A 21,850-nucleotide genomic window follows, 5' to 3' on the forward strand; every position below is an offset into this window, starting at 1 on the left:
GGTAGCTTCTTGATTTGGGAAGATTTCATTCTGCTTGTTGTAGTCAGTGAAAAGAGTGCTGGTTTGTGAGGATATGTTATGTACTCAATTGAAATCCTACTTCTGCTTACCAGCTTTTTAGGCAGCTGGGTGGCTTAATGGATAGAGTACTGGACCTGAAGTCGGTTCAGCCTCGGCCATGTACTAGCTGTGTGACTCTGGGCAAGTCACTTAATCTCTGCCTCTCAGTTCCCTATTCTTTAAAATGGGGATAAGAAAGCATCTACCTTTCATGTTTCTTGTGAGGATCAGAGGAGATAATTGTTAAATGCCTAGCCTGATGTCTGGGACATATTAAGTGCTGTATAAATGTTAGCTAATACCGCTACCACCACACATTTGACCTTTTATTCAGTTTTTAAACATCTGTCTAAGTTTCCTCAGCTGTAAAATTGAAGGAGTTAGGTGACCTAAATCTATGATCCTGTGAAAGCAGAGATGGGCTGGGGACAGTAATTAATTTTGGGCCTAGTTTGAGACCCACCTCCCATCAGTAAGCTTTATGAGGGAAAATGGGCTAGACTTGCTTATTAGGAGGCTTAGGTTCAAATCCCAACTCACATACTTGCTCTTTCAACCTTAAGTTTATTCCTTTGTCAAATGAAGGGATAGATGTTCTGTGTTTTCCCTTTCAGCTTTAGATCCTTTGCCATATTGTAAACCTCTTCGTTTCTCAGAATTTCCAAAGTTTTTTTTTGCCCTAAACGGACTGTACAGTTCAAAAATGAATTACATGCTGTTTTGTGTTTTCATGTGTCAGTGAAATCACAACAGCTAGTTTGTAAAAAATCTTTGGAAGTAACTATGCCTTAGCTCTTTTCTTTCTTTTAAAAAATTCATTTCATTATAATATAAACCTAGATAAAATAACAAGTTTGCTTTGTCACCTCTTCTGGCCTCTTTTCCATCTGTATGCTTATAAAGTTTTTGTTTTGTTTTTGTTTGTTTTTGCTTTTTATTATGAGAGTTATAGTCAATGTATGTTTTCCTAATTATGCTAGTCCTACTTTTCATCATTTCCCTCCTGACCTATACAGCGATGGATAGGCGTACTAAACAGATATCTGTTTTGTATTACTATTTTGTGTGAATTAATAAGAATGATTTTAGCCACTACTTAATTTGTCCCCTCCACTCCCCCAAACTTCTCTTAGTAATCACAAATTTTTGGAGGCTTAGCATTCTGAATTGAACATTGAACATGATTTCTTGTTTCCCAGCCCAATTTGATTCCTGTGAAGAAGCTTGGTATTGATGTGCCAGTCGTCAAGTTGTAGATAACTCCTCTATAAAGAGAAATTTCTGAGCTTGTCTACATTTCAAATATGCCTCCTGTTTCCTTGATCAAAGGAATGAAACTTCCAATTGACTTGGAAAAGAGTGACTACTAAGCACGACTGTACCTGAGCAGGAATTTGTTGACATCTGTAACAAGGAGTGATCCATTCTTTGAAGGCCTTCAATAATGATAAGGTTATTACCTCCTAAAGTAGTCCCAGTCTACTTTTGAATAGCTTTTTTCCCCCAGATATCAAATCAAAATCTGCCTTTCTTTAAAAAGATCACATTTGTGTGTTATAGAATGGGCCTTGCTACTTTGAATGCTAATTATTTATTGCAGAATATCTCTAAAAAGTTACATATTCAATAACTTGAATTTGGCCCATAAAACAAGTAAATAATAATATAGCGATCACAGTTTTATGTTCAATCCATTCACAGAAACTTCATCCTCCTTTCGTAAACCCTTTGGGCTTTCATCTTAATCAGTTTAAGTGGTATTGGTTGCAGGATAATTTATTAAATGAATTGAAACCCCAAATTTGACATTTGGTCTTCATTTTTATAAGTGATGAGACTTCAATTTAAAAAGCAATCTATCTGATATAATATAAAAATTTCAGTAAATAACTGCTACAGAATTGCCCCCCTCCTGATTAATGAGGCATAAACCTCTATTTCCCATGGTAACAAGAAAGACAAATTGATTTTTAGGGTGGTTTGAGTAAGACAGGAATTAACAGATTCATGGTGTGGGTTGCATCTTAAAGTGTGTCTTGTTATGTGACTGTAATTCACAGGAATATTGTTGTTAAATGCCTAGGTTGTTTCCTCATAGCTTGAATTTCTTGATAGAAATTTTCAGTTGGAAGAAATAACCTTATGAAATTGAGGAACATTACTATCTAGAAATGCATATAGTGAAATACACATGCTTTAAATGATAATCTCTTTAGAAGGCAAGGGCATTGTCTCAATTTCCCATGTGGGTTCATACGTGTGACATTTTTAGCACATAGAAGGCTCCTAATAGTCATTAACTTGATTTAGTAAATTTTTGTAGTTATCTGAACAAGTTTCATTGTCCAGTTTACAAACCACAAGTGCATTCTTCACAACAACCATTTGGCAAAGACATAGTGTGCAAAAGTTAAGTCCATTCTACAGAAGTAGAAACTTGGACATAAACATGATAAGTTTGATGGTCACACAGTAGGTATATATGAAATCAGAGTCTGCTTTGAGAAAATAACATTTGAAGGGCTCCTCATGACCCTTTTAAAGATTGTCTTCTTCATTCTTCTTAGAGGCAAAAAGGAGCCCTTAAGAAAAAAACAAAAAACTGCTATTTTTGCCAGTCTGCATATTGGTTAGCAAAACTTTAGGGTTATTTTCTTTTGCATTTCTCTTACTATTATTGATTTGGAGCATTTTTTCAAGTGGTTGTGAATACTTTGCACTATTCGTTCATATCCTTTGACCGTTTATCAGTTGGAGAATGATTATTAATCATAGATTGGGTCGATAGACAGACAGACACAGGTATATATAATGTATATATATTTCTTTCTCCCTCCTTCTTTCCTCTCCTCTTGGATACCAAACCCTTATCAGAGAAATTGAAATTTGATAAAAAGATGATTTCCCAATCAACTACTACTTTTCGTATCCTAGATGTATTAATGTTGTCTATGTAGAAGTTTTTGTTTCATGTAATAATCAAAATTATCTTTGTTATCTTTTGTAATTGCCTTTTTCTCTTGTTTGGTTAAGAATGCATCTCTTACACATAGCTGAGAGAGAGGCATATAATCTGTTTCTCTTCTAATTTTTTTCTTTAGTATTAAGGTGGCATCAATTTAAAATGTATTGTAAAGTATGGTGTAAGGTGTTAGTCTAAGTCTGATTTCTGCCAGACTGCTTTCTAGTTTTCCCAGCAGTTTTTATCCAGTAGGGAGTTTTCCCCTAGGTAATTTATGTTATCTACTTTGTCAAACAGTGGGTTGTTGAGTTCTCTTGTTTCTGAATTTTGCTTGTCTAGCCTGTTTCATTGATCTATCTCTCTGTTCTTTAACCAATACCAGATAGGTTTTGATGATTCCTTGTTTTATAATATAGTTTGAGGTCTGGAAGTGCTATTCTCCCTTTGTCCTTTTCATCATTTCCCTTAATATTCTAGATCTTTTGTTTTTCCATATGAATTTTGTTATTTTATCAAGTTTTATAAAGTATTTCCTTGTTAATTTTATTGATATTGCATTAAAAGTATAATTTAATTTTGGTAGCATTGTCATTTATATTACATTGGCACAGCCTAGCCATGAGCACTGAATATTCTTCTAGCTATTTAGGTTGCTTTTTATTTCTTTAAGCAGCACTTAGTAATTATATCTAGCCAAGTGTTCTTTATACTTTGGGAGGTTGACCTCCAGGTATTTTATGCACTGTATTTATTTGAATGTAATCTAAAAATCAGAAAGGAAATGGGTACTTGGGAAAATATTTGCTATAAAGCTATCAGCGATCATAAAAAAATAAATTAATGCAACTCTCAGGTTCTGCTTTCTACCTATCAATCAGACTGGCAAGGTGGATAAAAGAGACAGTGTTGGAGGAGGTGTAGGTGCATTTTTGGTGGAGCTATGAATCGGTTCAATCATTCTGTGATGCAGTTTGAATCCATATTCAGTATATCTTATGTATCTTTTGACCTAGCTATATCACTTCTTGGCCTTTATCCTGAAGAAACTAAAAAAAGAAGATCTGCATGTAAAAAATATTTATAGCAGGTCCAGTAACTGCAAATTGGAAATTAAGGGGTTATCTAATTGAGGAATGGCTAAACAAATTGTGTTATATGAAAATAATGTAATATTATTATGCCATGAGAAGTTATAAAATAGAAATTTTCAGAGGAAAGTTGGAAGACCTTTATAAACTGATAGATATCCAAGTTAGGAGAACATTTTATGTAATGTGCATATAGAGAAAAACAAGTTTGAAAGACTTTAGAGCTCTGACCTGCACAGTGTCAAACCACTAGTCCAAAAGAATTAAAATGAAACAAAATATTTACTTCATGACAGAGAAGTGATGAACTTTTGATGCAGAAAGAGACATGTTTTCAGACATAACTAATGTGAGAATTGTTTTGCTGAACTATGTAGATATGTATTGCAGAATTTGCCTTTTATTTTTTTAATTTGATAAATTGGAAATTGGGTACTGGTAATGATAAATTAATATTTAGAATATTCTGTGAAATTTTGTTAATTTTAAAAGATAAGCAAAATTTCTAAACTGGGAGGCAATGGTATTTTATGGTAATGATATTTTTACTTCTTTGTTTTATTGACTAATATATTTAATGTCTTAATTGATTTTTTTTCCTCAATTATTAGCTATTAATGTCTTTTGTCCCATTCCTTCCATCTACATTTTGAAATCCAAGTCTTTATTCTGCTTGGAATAATACCTGGCCAAAGCTCAAATCAGCTTATCCTCTGGAGAAATAATGATTTACATACCTTCTATTTAACATGGCTAATGTGTTCTTCTCTCTGTAGTACAATTACATTAAGCTTAGTCTTGAACTTTAAAAACATGATCAAAGTGGTATTACAAAGCTTTTATATTCTAACTGCATACTATACTATATGTTAACGGCCTGGCTGACTCGTGGCACTCCTTATGTTTAAATTCATTGTTTCAGTGCCAAATGCCATCTGTCATATCTTGAAAAACTTAAGATCTTGGAGTTCATCAAAATTAGCTCTAACCTTTTTCTTATTTGTAGGACCAAGACAGTTGGTTCATTAATGATGGTAGTGTGATTGGACCTTTAAAGCAAAGTCTTGAGCAAAATCTTTTGTCATTTCATATTTTCACAAAACTGCATGATATCCGATTATCAGCTGATGTTCTGCTTAAGGAAATGTCAGATCTAGATGTTTGCTGTGAACTTTTCCCCTAATTTTTCCAGTTTTAATTTAGAAAACACTGTATTATTTCTTCAACTTTGTGTTTCTGTCACCATTGGCTCTTTAATATCATCATTCTTTGTAAAATGCAAAAGTATGTAATAGGGTATTTTTTCTTTTACAGGCTGGACGTAAAGAAAGAAGTGATGCCCTTAATTCTGCAATAGACAAAATGACAAAAAAGACCAGGGATTTACGAAGACAGGTATGTTAGAGAAAGATGTTACATTTTCTTCTGTTGGCTCAACCTAGTGTTAAATGATTTATTTTTTAAATGTTGAATTTTATAATTTTATAGTGGGGAAGTGTGGATTTTAATATAAAAAGTGACTTCTGTTGATATCAATCAGAGACTGGTGGGTTAATAAATTTCTCTGAATTTGGTGTAGAAAATGTTATTGCAGAGGGGCAAAATATACGTGCAAATGTATTGCCACCTGCTACCCTATCCCTGGGGTGATTGGTCTGCTTCTCGCATTCTGGTCCAGAAAATATCATTGCCCTCCCCTCTTCCCCAAAACCCCAATCCAATATTTCAAAAAAAGTATACCTCATTGTATATACTTTGTTTAAATCTTGCTTGGATCCCAGAATTGATAGAGATTGGACCGAAGCTGTTATCATGATTTTCCAAGCTGTTACCACAGATATCTGTGGGATATCTAAGTCACTTTGATCATGGGTCAGTTCATTTCTTCTCCACTGAAGGGGAAAGAGCAGCTGGCTTTCTTGATAACTTACCCAGTTATGTCTAGACTTTGGTCTACATAACGAGCCACACACACACACACACACACACACGCACACACATGCGTGCACACACACCCAAGAACTATTCAGTAATTTTCTAGTACCCTTTAGTCCTCCACAAAAACCTTTTGTAACCATTTTTCACTAATGAGTTTCTAAGTGACTAATCAAACCCCATGAGGATCCAGGCTAATTCTGTCACACTGGGACTAACAGAAAATTTGCTGCAATGTGAAAAAGAAGCAACTTCAAATGCGGTAACAAAATTCATTTAAAGTAACTTAATGGCACGTGAGAGGACCCTGAAGAATCTCTTAAATGTAAATTCATTTATGGCAGAGAGATTAGTTGCTTCTTTTCCTTTAGCATTTGATCAAAAAGTTGGCTCTTTTATGTTAAAAATTAACATAAATATGATATGCTGTTTTGGAATGATACATTTTGATAAAATTTAACTTATTCAATTTTTTCATGGTGATCTTAGATAGACTAGATTAGACTAGATACTACCTTCTAATGATTTTATGCCAAGTAATACAGATTGTCTCCATTGTGGAACGATAATAGTAATAACTTTGCATACTGGTTGGAGTGCCATTCTATTGCGTAAAACTCTAGAAAGCAAGTTTAAAAAGACAATCACTAAATCTTTTCCATTTCCACCTAATGAAGCTGTGTCCGAGAATATAATAAAAAGTAGCATTTCAGTATGGAAGTCCTGTTTGCGTAAACTGGAAAAATTGCCAATTTTCATTTGTTGTTCACTTTTGTTAACTGTCACCAAAGTTAAATAACAAAGCCTTAGTTATCTTCTTCCTTTCTTAAGGACTATCTAAAAAACATTTATTAAGCCTGCCCTTATGGAGCTCACAATCTAATGAACGTTCATCCTTGTGTAACATTGTGCTTATACTCTTTGACATTACCCCAGAAGTTTGGCACCATCAAAGGAAAAGATATGGCCTTGGGAAGTTGGAATGGCTTGCCAAATGTTATCATTCAAATACAATATTTATATTTGTTCTAAAATGGATTTTTACTGCTATAGTTGATTGCACTGTGTTAATTTTGAAATTCTGCCCTTAGTAGTAGTGTTTTAAACCCCTATTTAAAGAAGCAACCTCAGTTTTCTTTAGTATAATCAAGCCTACTTTATGTTTCCATTAGATGGAAACTTTAAGAAAAAGTCAGTCTAGTTTCTGACAGAAATAAAATTTAATTTTTGAAATTTAATTTTTAGCTCCGGAAAGCTGTCATGGACCATGTTTCAGATTCATTCTTGGAAACTAACGTGCCACTTTTGGTATTGATCGAGGCCGCAAAGAATGGAAATGAGAAAGAAGTTAAAGAGTATGCTCAAGTTTTCCGTGAGCATGCTAACAAACTAATCGAGGTAAGTAAGCCATGTTTTTCCCACATGCTATTTCATCAACATGCTTTTTTTTCCCAGGGGAAAGGAAAACTGATGGGGTTTGAAATGGGGTTGGTTACTTGGTGTGTAATTTTGTGTAAGACAGTAGAGTATCTTTAATTGTAATTTAATATTCATCATGCATCACAAATGTTGTCAAATAGTGTTTATTAAGTTTGTACATGTGTAAATATAAATGGTTTCTGTCTTAAAAGCATACCGTCTGAACTGAGCAGTGATGCAGAAGAATGCATAGAAATAACACACTCTCAAAAATACATAGTATAGTAGCTAGTAAGTAAATATGTATCTTAACCTCAGTATTTCTTACCTACAAGCATTGGAGATCATATAGTATAATTTTGTTATTGGGCAAATACTTTCTCCCATTTCTCTGTCTATTAAATTAGACTAAGGATTAGAAGACCACTGAGGTCTCTTCCAGTTATAAGTTGACACTGTGATCTTTGCTCTAATATTCTGTAATTCTATAATAATAGCAGTTTATATGAAGATATGATAATAAAGGATGGATCCCTAATGGGGGATTAGGGGGAGAGAGCAAGAGAGAGAAATTTTTTGTATTTTAAGGAAATAGTTTGTTTATTCATGTTGTATTTTTGTAGTAGTATTAATGTATCACAAAAGGTAAAAACTGATATTTCATAGGACAATATGTATATATGCACGGATAGCAAATGCTCTAGAATATGTGTCTTGTACTTTTAGATCCCTAATCATATTATTAGACTAGATAGTAACATGTTCAACTAGATTTAAAGTGTGAAAATATTTAGTGGGAAACATTAACAATTACATTATTAATTTTAAACCTGACTTCCAAGAACATTATCAGGCTGACCAGAATTCATTGTGTACTAAATACATAAGTCAATGCTCTATTCAAATGAATGATTTTAGCAGTTAATGCTAAATATCAATTAAACAACAAATATTTATAAAGGTCCATTATATACCCAGTCATTGCTCTGAAGAAGGGCCAAAACAGTCCACTGTCCCTCCTTAAGAATACTTCAGTAATGCTTCTCTTATGTGGCAGTGGTCATGTGACACAGGGCTTTATGAAGCAGAAGTACACAGAGACTGATTGCACAGCCATAGTGCTCACTAATTCCTCATACACTGGAAATAGTAATGCCTAATGCAGTAGATAAAGCACTTTTAGTTCCATAATGTGTCATTAGGCAAAATGGCCTGGTGCTTGGATTAAGTTTCAGGGAGTAGCAGGTCTGCATTTGAGTAACAGAAACAGCGCTTTCTGTGCTTGTCACCCTCAAATAGTGGGTTTTGTTTTGCTTTACAACATAGTTGATCAAATCAATATATGTCACTTGGATATGTTTTTCTGTGTTTGTGCTTATTTCTCCATCCTAAATTTCACCACCAAATGTTTTTGGTTATGACTAGTTTTGCTATCTTATGTTTCTTGTTTCCCCTCACAGCTCATTTCGGCCCCTTTTCTCACTTCTCCCCTCCTCCACACTCTATTTGGTATGCCTTAAACATCGCCTTTTACTGTGTGAGACAGAACCACAGGCTATGTCCTACCATTTTGCAAACAGTTAAATCATATCAGTGGTAATATAGATACTTGGGTATATAATTGCATTTGTGCATGAAAAGGGAATGACTTTTCAAAATGCTATACAAGCCTCAATATTACGTCTCTAGGCAATACCTTTTTCTTCTGGTTAAGTTCTGTGATGCTTTGAATTAGTAAGAAGTTTATTTTGAGTAAAGGTGAAATGCTTCAATGTTGCGCTGCTGGTCTGCCTTTGTCTACACTTACTTCCCTGAATCTCCTTCCTTTTTCATGTTCGTGTTATATTTATTACAGCAGGTTTCCATTTGAGGGCCCTCAATTACAACCTAGATTTCAAGGAAATAATTGACAATTCTCTACATGCCATGCAAAATTCAAGGATGATAACTTTTAGTTAAGGTAGCATATTTTATTTTGTCCAGGATATTCCCAGTAATGTAGAGGCATGGAATAGTTGCACAAGGCCCTACCCAATTGGATATAAAAATTGCACAGAGATAGAGACTTAGCTTATTTCTCTTGAGCATACCACCATCCCCCTGATTACTCAGATGTGCACCCTTGTCCTCTTGTCCTCTGCCCTGTTTTGCCTTCCATCTAGTTGTGGCTGCTTGTGCGTCTCCAAGTCTTGTGGAGTCTCCTTCAGTCTCCTTTTCTTTATTATGATAACCACTATGCCAATTTAAGTCTTCATCAACTCTTAGTGCTACTATCATAGTAGTCTCCTATTTGGTCTCCTTATATCCAGTCATTTTCCTCTCTGATCCGTTCTCCACAGAGGTGACAAATTGGTATTTCTAGACCATGACCTGAGCTTCTTAGTCTCCTGCTGAGGAATCTCTAGACACTCTCTTTGGCTTCTAGGATAAAATAGAAAGTCTTATGCTTAGCATTTAAAATTCTTCATACCTTATTCCCTTTTATGCATTCTCTACTCCAACAAAACTGGCTTATATAATATTTTCTTTATGACATTTGGTCATCCACTTCCATCTTATTAAAAAAATTTCAATGACTCTCTGTTGCTTGTGTAAGAAAATACAGATCTTTTGGCTTGGTCTTGAAAGAATCTGATTCCTCCTACCTGCACTTAACTAGGCTTACTTCCTAGTTGTCCCCTTCACATGTTCTTTGTTCAAGCTTACTCACTCTTTAGCAGACTCATTATTCCATCTCCTTCCTCCATGCCTTCCAAACAGGTTGTACTCCATATTTCAAATCACTTCCTTTTTCCAGCAACCTCTTAGAAATCCCTAGCTTCCTTCAAGTCTTAGCTGCTACCTCCTACCAGGAGTTTTCAGTACTTCTGAGTTTTCTGTATCTTCAAATTAGCTTGTTTTTACTTTGCTGTATATATGTTGTATCTATCCAATAGAATGTTAGCTTCTAGAGAAAAGGAACAGTTTTGATTTTTTTTTCTTTGTATTGGCCACCACTTGTACTTTCGAGGTTTTTAATAAATGGATGTGGAATTCAGTTGAAATGAAAGAAAAAATAATAAAACAGAATCAATTCATTATCTGTTCAGTACTGGGCTGGTCCTTCATCCTTCCCTGAATGGGTGGGGAGAGGAGAGAAGATACCTTAGTCACTAGGACTCGAGGAAATTACCTTTTTCAGATAAATAAAATATAAATAGAGAGAGAGTGTGTGTATAGACGGGAGTGTCTTCCCTATGGAAACGAATCTTCTCTTTCTTTCCAATGAATTATGGCCATCCCCTCATACTAGAGGACTGTATTCTTTTCCTCAAGTAGATTTTTTTTTCATATTTTCATTTTGAAAATCAGTGGCAAATTCACAACATCCATAATGAAATTTTGTTTAATAAAATCACCTTTGGGCTTTTACACCAATTTTGGGCATGCTGTCTTTGAAGTAGACATATAGGGGCTGAGAAGATAATCTTGTAAACCTGACATTTTACTTTGCTGTGTGTTTGACTCATTGAGAAGAATCTCCCTTACCTTCAAGTCTTCATTAAGTAAGATTCTTAAAATCAGAGTAATCCTAAAACGTTTTATTCTTATGTGCAATGGTGTAATTCATTGGCTACTGGAAAAACGTACTGTTGAGAACAAAAATGAAGCTAAACACTCAGGTCCTCTGATGCCAAGTCCCTCAAGAGTTTCTGTTGTACCATGCTGCTGTCCACCCAAAGGATTCAAAATGTGTGTCCAGCATGAAAAAAAGTTCTTGAAGCCGTAGAGCTTTGTTATTGTTATCTGTGCCACCAACTTTTTTGAAATGAGAGCTGAGCAAAGAGCTTGCTATTCTTTCATAAACGTTTTGATGCATTACCAAAATAAAATCTGAGCAGATGTGTTGGCTCTTACCAACTTAGTTTTTGGAAGTCTTATGCATATCTTTAATTAAAAAAAAACTACCACTTTTTTTCATAGAACAAATGAAATAGGGAAATCATGTTCCTTTATGATGTATTTATTTACATACCATTTTGAAATTTAGATCTAAATTTAAATAATTTCTATAGTAATCACTTTCCAATCCTGCCCCCATAGTGTCTTCCATATATATATATATATATATATATATATATATATATATATATATATATGAATATCAATAGTTAAACAAAGCTATCCAATGACAATTACTTAACACAGTATATAACATCTACCACTTGTAGTCCACCACGTCAACTGAGAGAAAGGAAGTAGCTTTCAACATCAGCCATCTTGGAATCAATATTGCTCATTGCATTTTATTTGAATCCTGTTGACTTTTAGTGTTGCATTCATTTATATTGTCATAGTTATTCATTATGTGATTCTTCACTCAAAATCATTTCATACAAGTCTTGGACAAAATGTTCTGAATTTCTCATATTCAATATCTTCTATTTTCCATAATAATATTCCAGTACATTTGTATATCATAGTTTTTCAACCATTTCCTCAGTTGAAGGCACTTACCTTGTTTCTTTTTGGGGGGGGGGTACTATAAAATGTACTTTATTTTTCAGTACCATATAAAGTTGCTTTGGGCAGCTAGGTGGCTCAGTGGATAGAGTGCCAGGTCTGGAGTCAGGAAGACTTATCTTCTTGAATTCAAACCTGGCCCCAGAACCTTACTAGTTGTGTGACCCTGGGTGAGTCACTTAACCCTGTTTGCTTGCCTCAGTTTCTTCCTATGTCAAACGAACTGGAGAAGGAAATAGCAAACCTCTCTGGTGTTTTTGCCAAGAAAACCCCAAATGGGGTCATAAAGAGTCAGACACAACTGAACAACAACAGAAGTTGCTTTAACAATACTTGTGGCTATGATAGCATGATAAGATCAGATTTTAGAAGCTGTACCTTGCCTGTAGGTTACAGAACTAACATCCTGACTTATGACCCTCAGATTAGAAATTGTTTCTTTGGTTCACACATGTCCTCTTAGATGCAGCTTTGCTATATGGTCTACCTGAATTACTGTTAGTAAGTTTTGTTTTGTTTTGTTTTGAATTCACATCAAACAAAGAATTATTTGCGGTGGGGTTTTTTTTTTCCTTTTCTTTTTTTGCTTTTTTGGTGAGGCAGTCAGGGGTAAGTGACTTGCCCAGGGTCACACAGCTAGTAAGTGTCAAGTGTCTGAGGCTGGATTTGAACTCCATTACTCCTAACTCAGAGGCCAGAACTCCATCTAGCACCACCTAGCTGCCCCAGTGAGATCTCTTTTTCAGCTTGTATATCATTTATTTAGTCATTGTAATATTTGCCCAAGGACTCAGAATTTTGACTACCTCATATGAGCAAAATGAACCAACTCCATATGAAAGAATGTACTGATCCAAAGATTTTGGAACTTTTTTTTTTTTTGACCAATTTTGCTTGTTGGTAAGGTATTTTAAATGCTTGCAGAAGACTCCTTTTCAATAACAGTTCTCATACTTAAGTGAAACACTTCTGGGCCTTTTGCTTACTCTTTTTATAAAATATTCTAATTGTATGGATTGTCTTCAACATAACAATAACACCTTTTACATGTTACTGTTTAATTCATATCAAGTTAATTTTTCAAGCTGAGCTTCAACTTAGGGTAGACTAAAATGGAAGAATTTTCCATCAATATTAACTTCTTTATCAATAATACACCCATGTGTACTTTTCAGTCATCTCATTTTCTTTGGCCACTTTTGGCATTGAGCAATTCAATAACTAAAATGTACTTGCTGTCTCTCATTTTGCTCTCCGCAAAATCCTTTTAAAATGAGAAAACAAAATAGGGGAAATGGCGTTTATATAAGACCAGACTATTATTTAGTCTGGCCCTGAGAGCATTCTCTATTAAAATGCCTCCCTTATTCTAAAGAGACATTTTGTCTCTTTTTTGTGAATTTAAAAAAAAAAAAAGAAAAAAGAGCCAGGTGAAACTGGGTGTTTTTTGGATTTTTTATCTGCCATTAAATTATCTTAGGTCTCATCTAGACCCAGCCCCATGTTATACTGTTTAAGCTATAACACTTTAAACTGCACTAAGACTTTTGGGACACCATATATAGTTTGAGAAATTAAGTGGCTTGCCTAAGATCCCTCAGGGTAGCAAGCAGCAGAGCTGGGCTTCAACCCAGGTCCTCATATTCCAAATTAAATGTTCCTCCAACTATACATTGACATAATCTTTATTATTTAATGTTTAATAACTATGACTGTTGGTTTGAAATGTGTATCTGAGCTGTTGGTTGCATCATCCTTATTATAACCTTCAGATTACAGTGCATTTATAATTTGTGAAAGTCAAAATATGAATTAAACAGTGACCTTCTCCAAACTACAATCATGATTTCTTAGTTATTCTTTCAGTGCCTCTATCTACATGATACTTTAGGCAGGAAACTTTGCAGTTAGCAAAATTGAGCCTCTATTTTCTTGAGCTGCAGGATAAAGAATTTCTCTTAAAGTAAATAAGGTGTCCTTGGGGAAGTTGAAGCCTTGCATTACAGTGCTTTTCTCTGTAAAACACATTGAGCTTGGTTATCTTTCATTTTCAAGCACCAGGTGTATTGGGTCATAGAGAGCAAAAGTCATTTTTTTACGTTTATACCTTTTCCATTCACAAAATTTGTCAAAGCTAATATGAAACCTATTTAGACCATAGGAGAATTGAACATAACTAATAATTGCTTTCCTGATCTCTGTCTTCATAGTGATGTTGAAGTCTGTCATATTTTGAACAAGAAAAAATTTAAAAGCAAAATTACCTAGTATTCAAAACAGAGAGGTGAATTGTTGCCAAATGCTTTTGCCAATTGTAATGGATGGTGATTGAGCACAGAGCCAAAGGGAAAAGGCGTTTGATGGAGATGTTGATTTGTTTGTGGTTGGTGGTATGCTTATTGTTTCAAGCTTGGGAAGATTACAGTATCTTCTCAATGCAATATATGATCACCAAAAAGAATGTGACCTAACCAGTACATGCAGAAAAGCACCTGTACTTTTCAGTGCTTGACCTCCTTTTTCTGTAAAAATGAGAATAAAGCCCAATCATATTCAAAGGATTGAAAGAATAATAAAAATACTGCTAAGGATCTGGTCCTTGGTAAATGCTCAAAAACAAAATTGAGATTAGGGGAGAAAAAAAGGTAAATAAAACATTACCTGTAATGTCTCTTAATTCAAAGCTGGGGGCAGCTAGATGGTACAGTGGATAGAGCACTGGCCTTCATTCAGGAATACCTGAGTTCAAATCTGAGCTCAGACACTTGACACTTACTAGCTGTGTGACCCTGGGCAAGTCACTTCACCCCATTGCCTCGTGCCTCCTCCCCCCCAATAATTCAAAGCATTTGCTACTATTTTGAAAAAGGAGAAAAGAAGGTACAAGGCAGGGTTGGGGGGGAGGTCAGACTGTCAGTCAGTCATAGAACAAACACTAAATTCTGGATTTTTTATTTCCAATCATAAGTGACTTGCAAGGTCCACAGAGCTAGTGGCTAAGGCAGGAACCCAGCACTCTCTATCCATTATACCAGTGGTTCACTTCAAATAGAAGTGAATTCTGCCACATGTTCACTTAGAAACCAAGAAATTAACATTCACATTGTACTGTATTTTCTTAAACATGCCCCCACTGTAGTTTCAACTGGTTCAGCCCCACTCACTTAACAAGTCACCAGACTTCTCTTTTGGAAAATGAGTAGTGTAGTCTAGATATTGTCTAATGTTCCTTCTAGGTCTGATCCTTGTAGAATTTTAAGTGACATCTATTAGGGAACTTTTGCTTGGATTCCACAACTATAAGATTCCATGAGGTTCCACAACTGTACAAGTATAAGATCATCTGACATTGTCCACCCTGAGAGTATTTGAAGGGGAAATGGAAATGTCTTTCAAGTTAAATTTCCACATTGTATTTTGTCTTAGAGTTGTGCACACTGAACTGGGCAAAGATCTATTTTTCCCTGTTATGATATGCTTTCAAGATTTTGTTAAATGATAACTTCACATGAAAACAGATCAGATAGTAGCTAACTGCCTTTAAATAGAGCTACCAGTTAAGTATCAGTGGTTTTAAACATTTTAATAAATTGGGCATTAAAACCTCAAGCAACCAAGTATGTTAAATAATTACTACACTCTGTAGATATCCTGTCTTCTAGTCTTATAGGTACAGGCCATGTGATGTCTCATGGAGGAAAAAGATGGTTTTATTTTTATTTCGCTCCCCTTTCACCTAGAAGATCAGCAAAATTATTAAAAATGTTTTTTGAAAAAAAACTGGCTAAAGTTAAATGATATTGAGACATACTTTGAGCTCTGATCATTTTCAGTTGGTCTTCAAATAGGAAAATAGTTTAAAAACTGTATGTAGGAATAACAACTAATAATCAATGTTAAACCTAATTTTCTTTGCACTAGTCAGAAGGAATTTGTGTACCTATGTGTTGTCATGTTCGCAGCTAATGAAGGTTAAACCATGTTGGTAGGATATTTCCTGAGGTCTAGACTATTCAGATTTTCTTGGTAAGCAATAATGTGGGCTTGGAAAATATTGTTGTTTTTTTCTCAAAGCAATAAAATAAGTATTTCTTTTTTTTCCCCCCTTTCCTCATTTAGGTGGCTAACTTAGCCTGTTCTATTTCAAACAATGAAGAAGGTGTGAAGCTGGTTCGAATGTCAGCAAGCCAATTGGAAGCCCTCTGTCCTCAGGTAAAGTACCAATTACAATAATTTAGGCATGTCATTTCAAGAGATTATTTCCCAGTCCTGCTGTAAATAGAGTTGGTTGATTTTACATTTGTTTTGTGAAAAGAATTGGCATAGAGGAGTGGTCACTGGCTTTGATGGATTTTTCAATTTGAGTGAACTAGCATGGTTCACACTGGGCTTAGCTTAGATTTTTATCTCTTCTGAACAGAAAGCATTCTGTCTTTGTAAGTGTTGAAGCTGTACTTTGTGTCCCATTTGCTAGAAAATTATATGAATGTGAGTGACAATATTACCACATTTACAGCCCTCAATGAATGGCAGGGCTTTTAAGGAGGACCATCAGTTAAATATCATTGATAACTGTGAAAGCTTTGAATATTTGAAACCATAAGCAAAAATGAAGCTGCAAGTTCAGAAAGAATGATTTCTGACATCTTACAGTCTGTACAGCCTTGGAGCCAACAGGAGTAACTTTTTCTGGGTCACTGAGAAAGAGACCAAATTAGAGAGCCTGCATGGCTTCTCCCATGTTATAACTTAGTTTCATTTGCGTTTTTAAACAGCCTTATGATATAAATATCAATATCAGACTAGTGCTAGTGAATTCAAGGTAGTGCCAGCCTCAATTTGTGATGGCTTCTCAGACAATTAGACTGAGTAATGTTGATACAGAAGTTAGGACTCCCAGATAAAATAAACAGTGTACATAGATTTTGTGTTCTATTCTCTTTTATCATAGTCTGTGACAGATTTTGGCATATGTATGTTTGTCCCTTTCTCACCCCACAGTTGATTATTTTTATGTATGGATGGGAAGAAAGCAACATTTTTAGGTTAGCAGGGAGAAAGGGGAAATCATGAGCAAAGATTTCACGATTCAGAACTGAATTCAATTTGGAATGCATATTCTCCCAATGCTTTAGCCATAGCATGTCATCCAGTATTACTGTTCCCTCATTTTCACAGGTCTGGTGAAGTCAGTTGATATTGATAGAAAATTTTGAACCCTACAAATATTGGGATACTTCCACAAGAAATTACAACTTGGAAGAAAGTTTCTATGAAATGGCTGCATTGCCATTGAACTTGACCTTAAAATTATAAAATACATAGCTTGTGTTTCCTGCTATTTGAGAAGAAATTGTATGTAACTCCTTCTATACCTGCTGCCAAATGGCAGAGCTGCCTGAGAAAGGGAAGAAGAAATGAAAGGGAGTTTTCATGCTTTGAGGTCACAGTCACTGAAAGGAAGTGTTTTATTAACTGTCTTTGAAATAGAATTTGTGAGTCTCTGTGGCTAATTTGTATGTTGAGTTGTACATAGTTTTAGGTAATTAAGACAAGGAACTCAAATTGGGTAAGACCCATCTTGGTTGTTAACCAATCATCTTAACTAAAATGAAAAGGCATTTTATTAGCAGCCCATTGTATGCACAGCCCCTTCCCTATGGCACTTCCAGAAATCCATGGATTGAAGGAGGGATAGTCCCTTGTCCTACATGGAGTTTTCACTCTGGTAGTTTATGTAAACATCAATAACTAGATAACATAAGATACATGCATAAGAGAAGAGCAAGGGAAATGCTATGTAAAATGTAGTCGTGCAGGGGCATTTATCGAGAGAGGCTTTATGAAGAAAATGGCATTTCAGCCAGAACTTGCCATAGCAGAGCAGTGCTTGTGTGTGGGAGAGCAGGGCATTCATTCTAGGAAGAAGGAATAAGATGAGAAAAAGCAAAATAGGTCCAAATGCACACAATAGTCCAGAATATGGAAAGGCCAGAAAAATAGGGCAGCCCCAAGCTGGGGTGGCATTCAAGGACAGGCTAACAGACCTAGAAGCTTATTGTACAATAGGAAAACTATTGAAGGATTCAAGTAGAGCAGTGAAAGTCTGTGCATAAGAAAGATCAATCACTATGAAAATGTTTTGGGGCAGCTTCTTTCAGAGCTCTGAGCCCCAAGGGAATTCACCAGCATCTCATCCTTCCCAAGAGGAGCACCAGGCCCTGCTGATGCTCCCCTCCCTGAGGGATGAAATTGGCTTTTCCCGAGTGGCACTGAGACCCACTTCCAGATTAGACATCCTGTGGCAATATAGCATTGTGGGAGACTGGTCATTAGTGACCACAGAGGAGGTGGAGGTCTAGGAAATCAGAAGTTTGGTCAGCCTGGGGCATCGTTAGCCCTTGAACTAAAGAACAGAGAGAACTGGGGAAGGGTGCCAGTGTTTGGAGTGCTCCACCAGGCCAGAAGGAAAGGAGACTAGAATCTAGCTGGAACTAATTCTGTTCTCACTGAAGTCACTTGGTGTAGGGACTGAGAGGCTAGTGAAAAGTGATTTCCCTGGTGTGGTGTGGGAAGAGGCAGAGACACCTTTGAGTTCTAACATTCAAGGGATCTGCCATCAAAAGAAAAGGAATCAGAAACTGAATGATAGGGGAATAAAAGAAAAAAGACTGAAGTTACCAAAGATTCCAGAAGAGAATTCTGTTTAAAAAGTTGAGTGCAATTAGACAAATCAACAGGTTAGCTATTAATAACAGAAGGGAAGATGGCCTCCAGACAAACCTAGAAATCTCTGAGTAAATATAACAAGGCAAAGGAATATGAAGCAACACGTGATGAGGCAGCAAAACTTTGGATTCCCAAGAGAGTATGGAGTAACTGCAGGATGTTCCCGAATAGTACAAGAGAAAAATAAAAATCTTCAAAGCAGAATGTGTGGCATATAAAGGAGAAATAATTGACAGAATTGAAAAACTTGAATCTGCCTTAGCAAATCTTTCCAAAGAAGCAAAAGAGAAAAAGCTTTAATTCTATGAAGAACACAGACTAAAGAAGAAATAAAGATTTATAAGGACCATGAATGAAAAAATAAAAATTTAGAATAGACAGAAAAGAGAACTAATGAAGATAACAAAGTTAAGAAATCCTTTTTAGAAAAAGACACAGAATATTTAAAAACCTAACAAGTTAAAGGAGAGAAGAGGAAGGGAGGATTTTAATCAACTAATGGAGAAAGAAAAGAGAGAGAAAGAATTAAATTATGTAAATTGGAAGAATGAAAAAAGAATAAGAACAAAAACTAGAGGAAAGGATGACAAGCAGAGGAGGTAGGAAGAATGAAGGAGTATTTATTTATGTATAGCATTCTTTTTTTTTTTTTTGAGTTCCATATTCTCTCCCTTCCTTCCCCCCATTGAGGAGGCAAGCACTATAATAACCATTATACCTGTAAAGTCATTCAAAACATTTCTGTATTAGCCATGTCAGGGGTGAGTGGAGGCAAAAAATAACGAATATGAAAAACAATATTCTTCTATCTGCACTCAGTTTATTAATTTTCTCTGCGGAGGTGAATAGCATTTTTCATCATGACTCTTTTGGAATTGTCTTGGATCATTGTTTTGATCAGTCTTTCATAGTTGACCATCATTATAATGTTACTGGTTCTCTGTGCAGTGTTCTGATTCTGCTTACTTCACTTTGCATCAGTTTGCATGTCTTCCCAGGCTTTTCTAAAAGAAAGGCAGGAATTAAGGCTTATGTTTAAGTGGTGGCAACGGAAAATCAAAACTGATGTGAGAGAGAATATGGAGGAGGAAGCAAAAGGGATTGGTTGAATAGATAAGATTGGTGAGGAAGAAGGAGGCTGTGATAGACAATAACCCATTATTGAACTTGGGCATTTAGATGTATAGTATTATCGCTCAAAGAAATAGAGAAATCAAAAGAAGGAAGAGGTTCGTGGGGAGCAGTCAAGAGTTTGAAGTGCTGGTGGGACATGTAGGCATGACAACAGTAGATAAGAAGGCATTTGTACCAACTCCCTTCCCACTAAAGTTCTGGGGAGTTTTTTGTATTTTAATCTGAATCTAAACTAAAAGGGAACATTTCCAATCACACAGCAGAACACAAAAAAGAATTCTCTATGAAACTGTGAAGCTCCATTCCACACTGCTTGCTTTTTACAAGTAGATAGTAAATGCTATATTTTTTTCCCCAGAACTGTTCTATTTTTCTCTACTTCGTTCTAAACTTCCTTGTGTTCTTTTCTGTGTATTTAAAAAAAAAACTTCAGTGGCCCTCTTAACTTGAAAACCAAGAGAAAGCAGGGTAGAGGGGAGAAGAAGTACCTATGTAACAAAAAAGCATAGTCAAGTGAGATAGAGTTATATTTGCTATGTCTAGAAATTTAAGTTGTTTTCTGCTTCTGTGTTAGAGAGATAAGTGGGAGACATGCTTGGTCACTACTTTGATCAGACTTTTCAAGTCTTTCAAAAATTCTTTTTCTTTACACTGTGGCTGTCCTGTATAATTTGTTTTCCTGGTTCTGCTTACTTCATTCTGCATCATGCTACCCATGATTCTTTGAAATTGTCTCCTACATTTTTTATAGCACAGTAATTGGCCATTACATTTGTTCATCTGCTCCTCAATTAATGGACAGTCTCACACACACACACACACACACACCCTGACAGCGCTGCGCTGCCCCCTCCCCACCAGTACCCTATCCTATCCTTTTTGTAGCAGGACCAGCATTTCCATAACTTCTCTCCCATCTGAAACATTGGGAAGTTTTACCTAAAAGAAGACAAAGCTGATCCTTGGATATGACCGGCCTTAGCTTACCTGATTAATGCATCTTCTTTCCTGCACAATACTGCTATGCGTGTATGTGTTCTGTTCTACCCTCCGTCCATCTCAGAAAAGAATGAGGTTCATGTGATATACATTGTTTCCGACTCATTCCTGCATATTTTTGCATACTCTTCTTCTCATACTCCATTTATGAGAAATAGCAAGTTTATCTCCTTCCTTTCTATGTGAATGTGTTTCTTTTGCCTTGCCTCTTTTAAGCCTTTAAACAGAACTAATACACCTTGGGTCCTTTTTTTTTCTTCTTTTTTTTCCCTTATTTTATTTAATCCCCTTTGATGACATTAAAGTTCTGAAGGAATACCTGTTTCTTCTCTCCCATTAATATGTGTTAGCATTCCATCAATTTGTTCAAATAAATTTACCTTTCTGGGTTTCTTACTCTTGTTTGAACATTTCAGATTCCTTCTCATCTGTGGTCTTTTCATCAGAAATACTTGATAGGCCTCTATTTTGTTAAATGTCTGCTTTTTCTCCCATAAGATTATACTCACCTTTGTATGGTAAGTTATTCTTGGCTGTAAGCTTCTGTCTTAGGCTTTTTGGAATACTACATTCAAAGACACCATTGCCTTTTTGGCAGCAGCTGCCAGGTCTTAGGCGATACGCTGACTTTAGTTCCTTTGTACTTAAATTGTTCTTTCTAGATGCTTGCAATATTTTTTCTTTTATGTGAGAGCACTGGATTTTGGCATTTCTGCTTTCTTATAGGAGGTGATCAATGGATAATACCTATCTTCACTTTGCCCTCTGGTTCTAGTAGATCTGGGAAGTTTTCATTTAATCATTGTTTTCAGGGAGTCCAGTGATTCTTAAATTATCTCTCCATGACCTATTTCCAAGGTCAAGTTTTTTTTATATCAGCTTATATTTTCCTTTATATTTTTCATTATCTTATTTTAATATTTCTTGCCATCTCATAGAGTCATTGATTCTGTTTGTTCTGTTCCAGTTTTTTGGGAATCCATTACTTTGGTCAGACTTTCCACTTGCTCTTCAAAATGAT

The 21,850-nt window shown here is 35.5% G+C and overlaps 1 protein-coding gene across 1 annotated transcript in view; it reads left to right on the top strand.

Moving 5' to 3' along the window:
- Positions 1-21,850, top strand: part of CTNNA1 (catenin alpha 1) — a 153,479-nt gene that overhangs the window by 101,992 nt on the left and 29,637 nt on the right. The window contains exons 8-10 of the mRNA XM_027856545.1: positions 5,425-5,505; positions 7,291-7,443; positions 16,087-16,179. Of these exons, the coding sequence (XP_027712346.1) occupies positions 5,425-5,505; positions 7,291-7,443; positions 16,087-16,179 (327 nt within the window). The remainder of the gene's footprint in view (positions 1-5,424; positions 5,506-7,290; positions 7,444-16,086; positions 16,180-21,850) is intronic.

This window comes from Vombatus ursinus, unplaced genomic scaffold (assembly GCF_900497805.2).
Source record: "Vombatus ursinus unplaced genomic scaffold, bare-nosed wombat genome assembly UNPS02011572.1, whole genome shotgun sequence".
Classification (NCBI taxonomy): Eukaryota; Metazoa; Chordata; class Mammalia; order Diprotodontia; family Vombatidae; genus Vombatus; species Vombatus ursinus.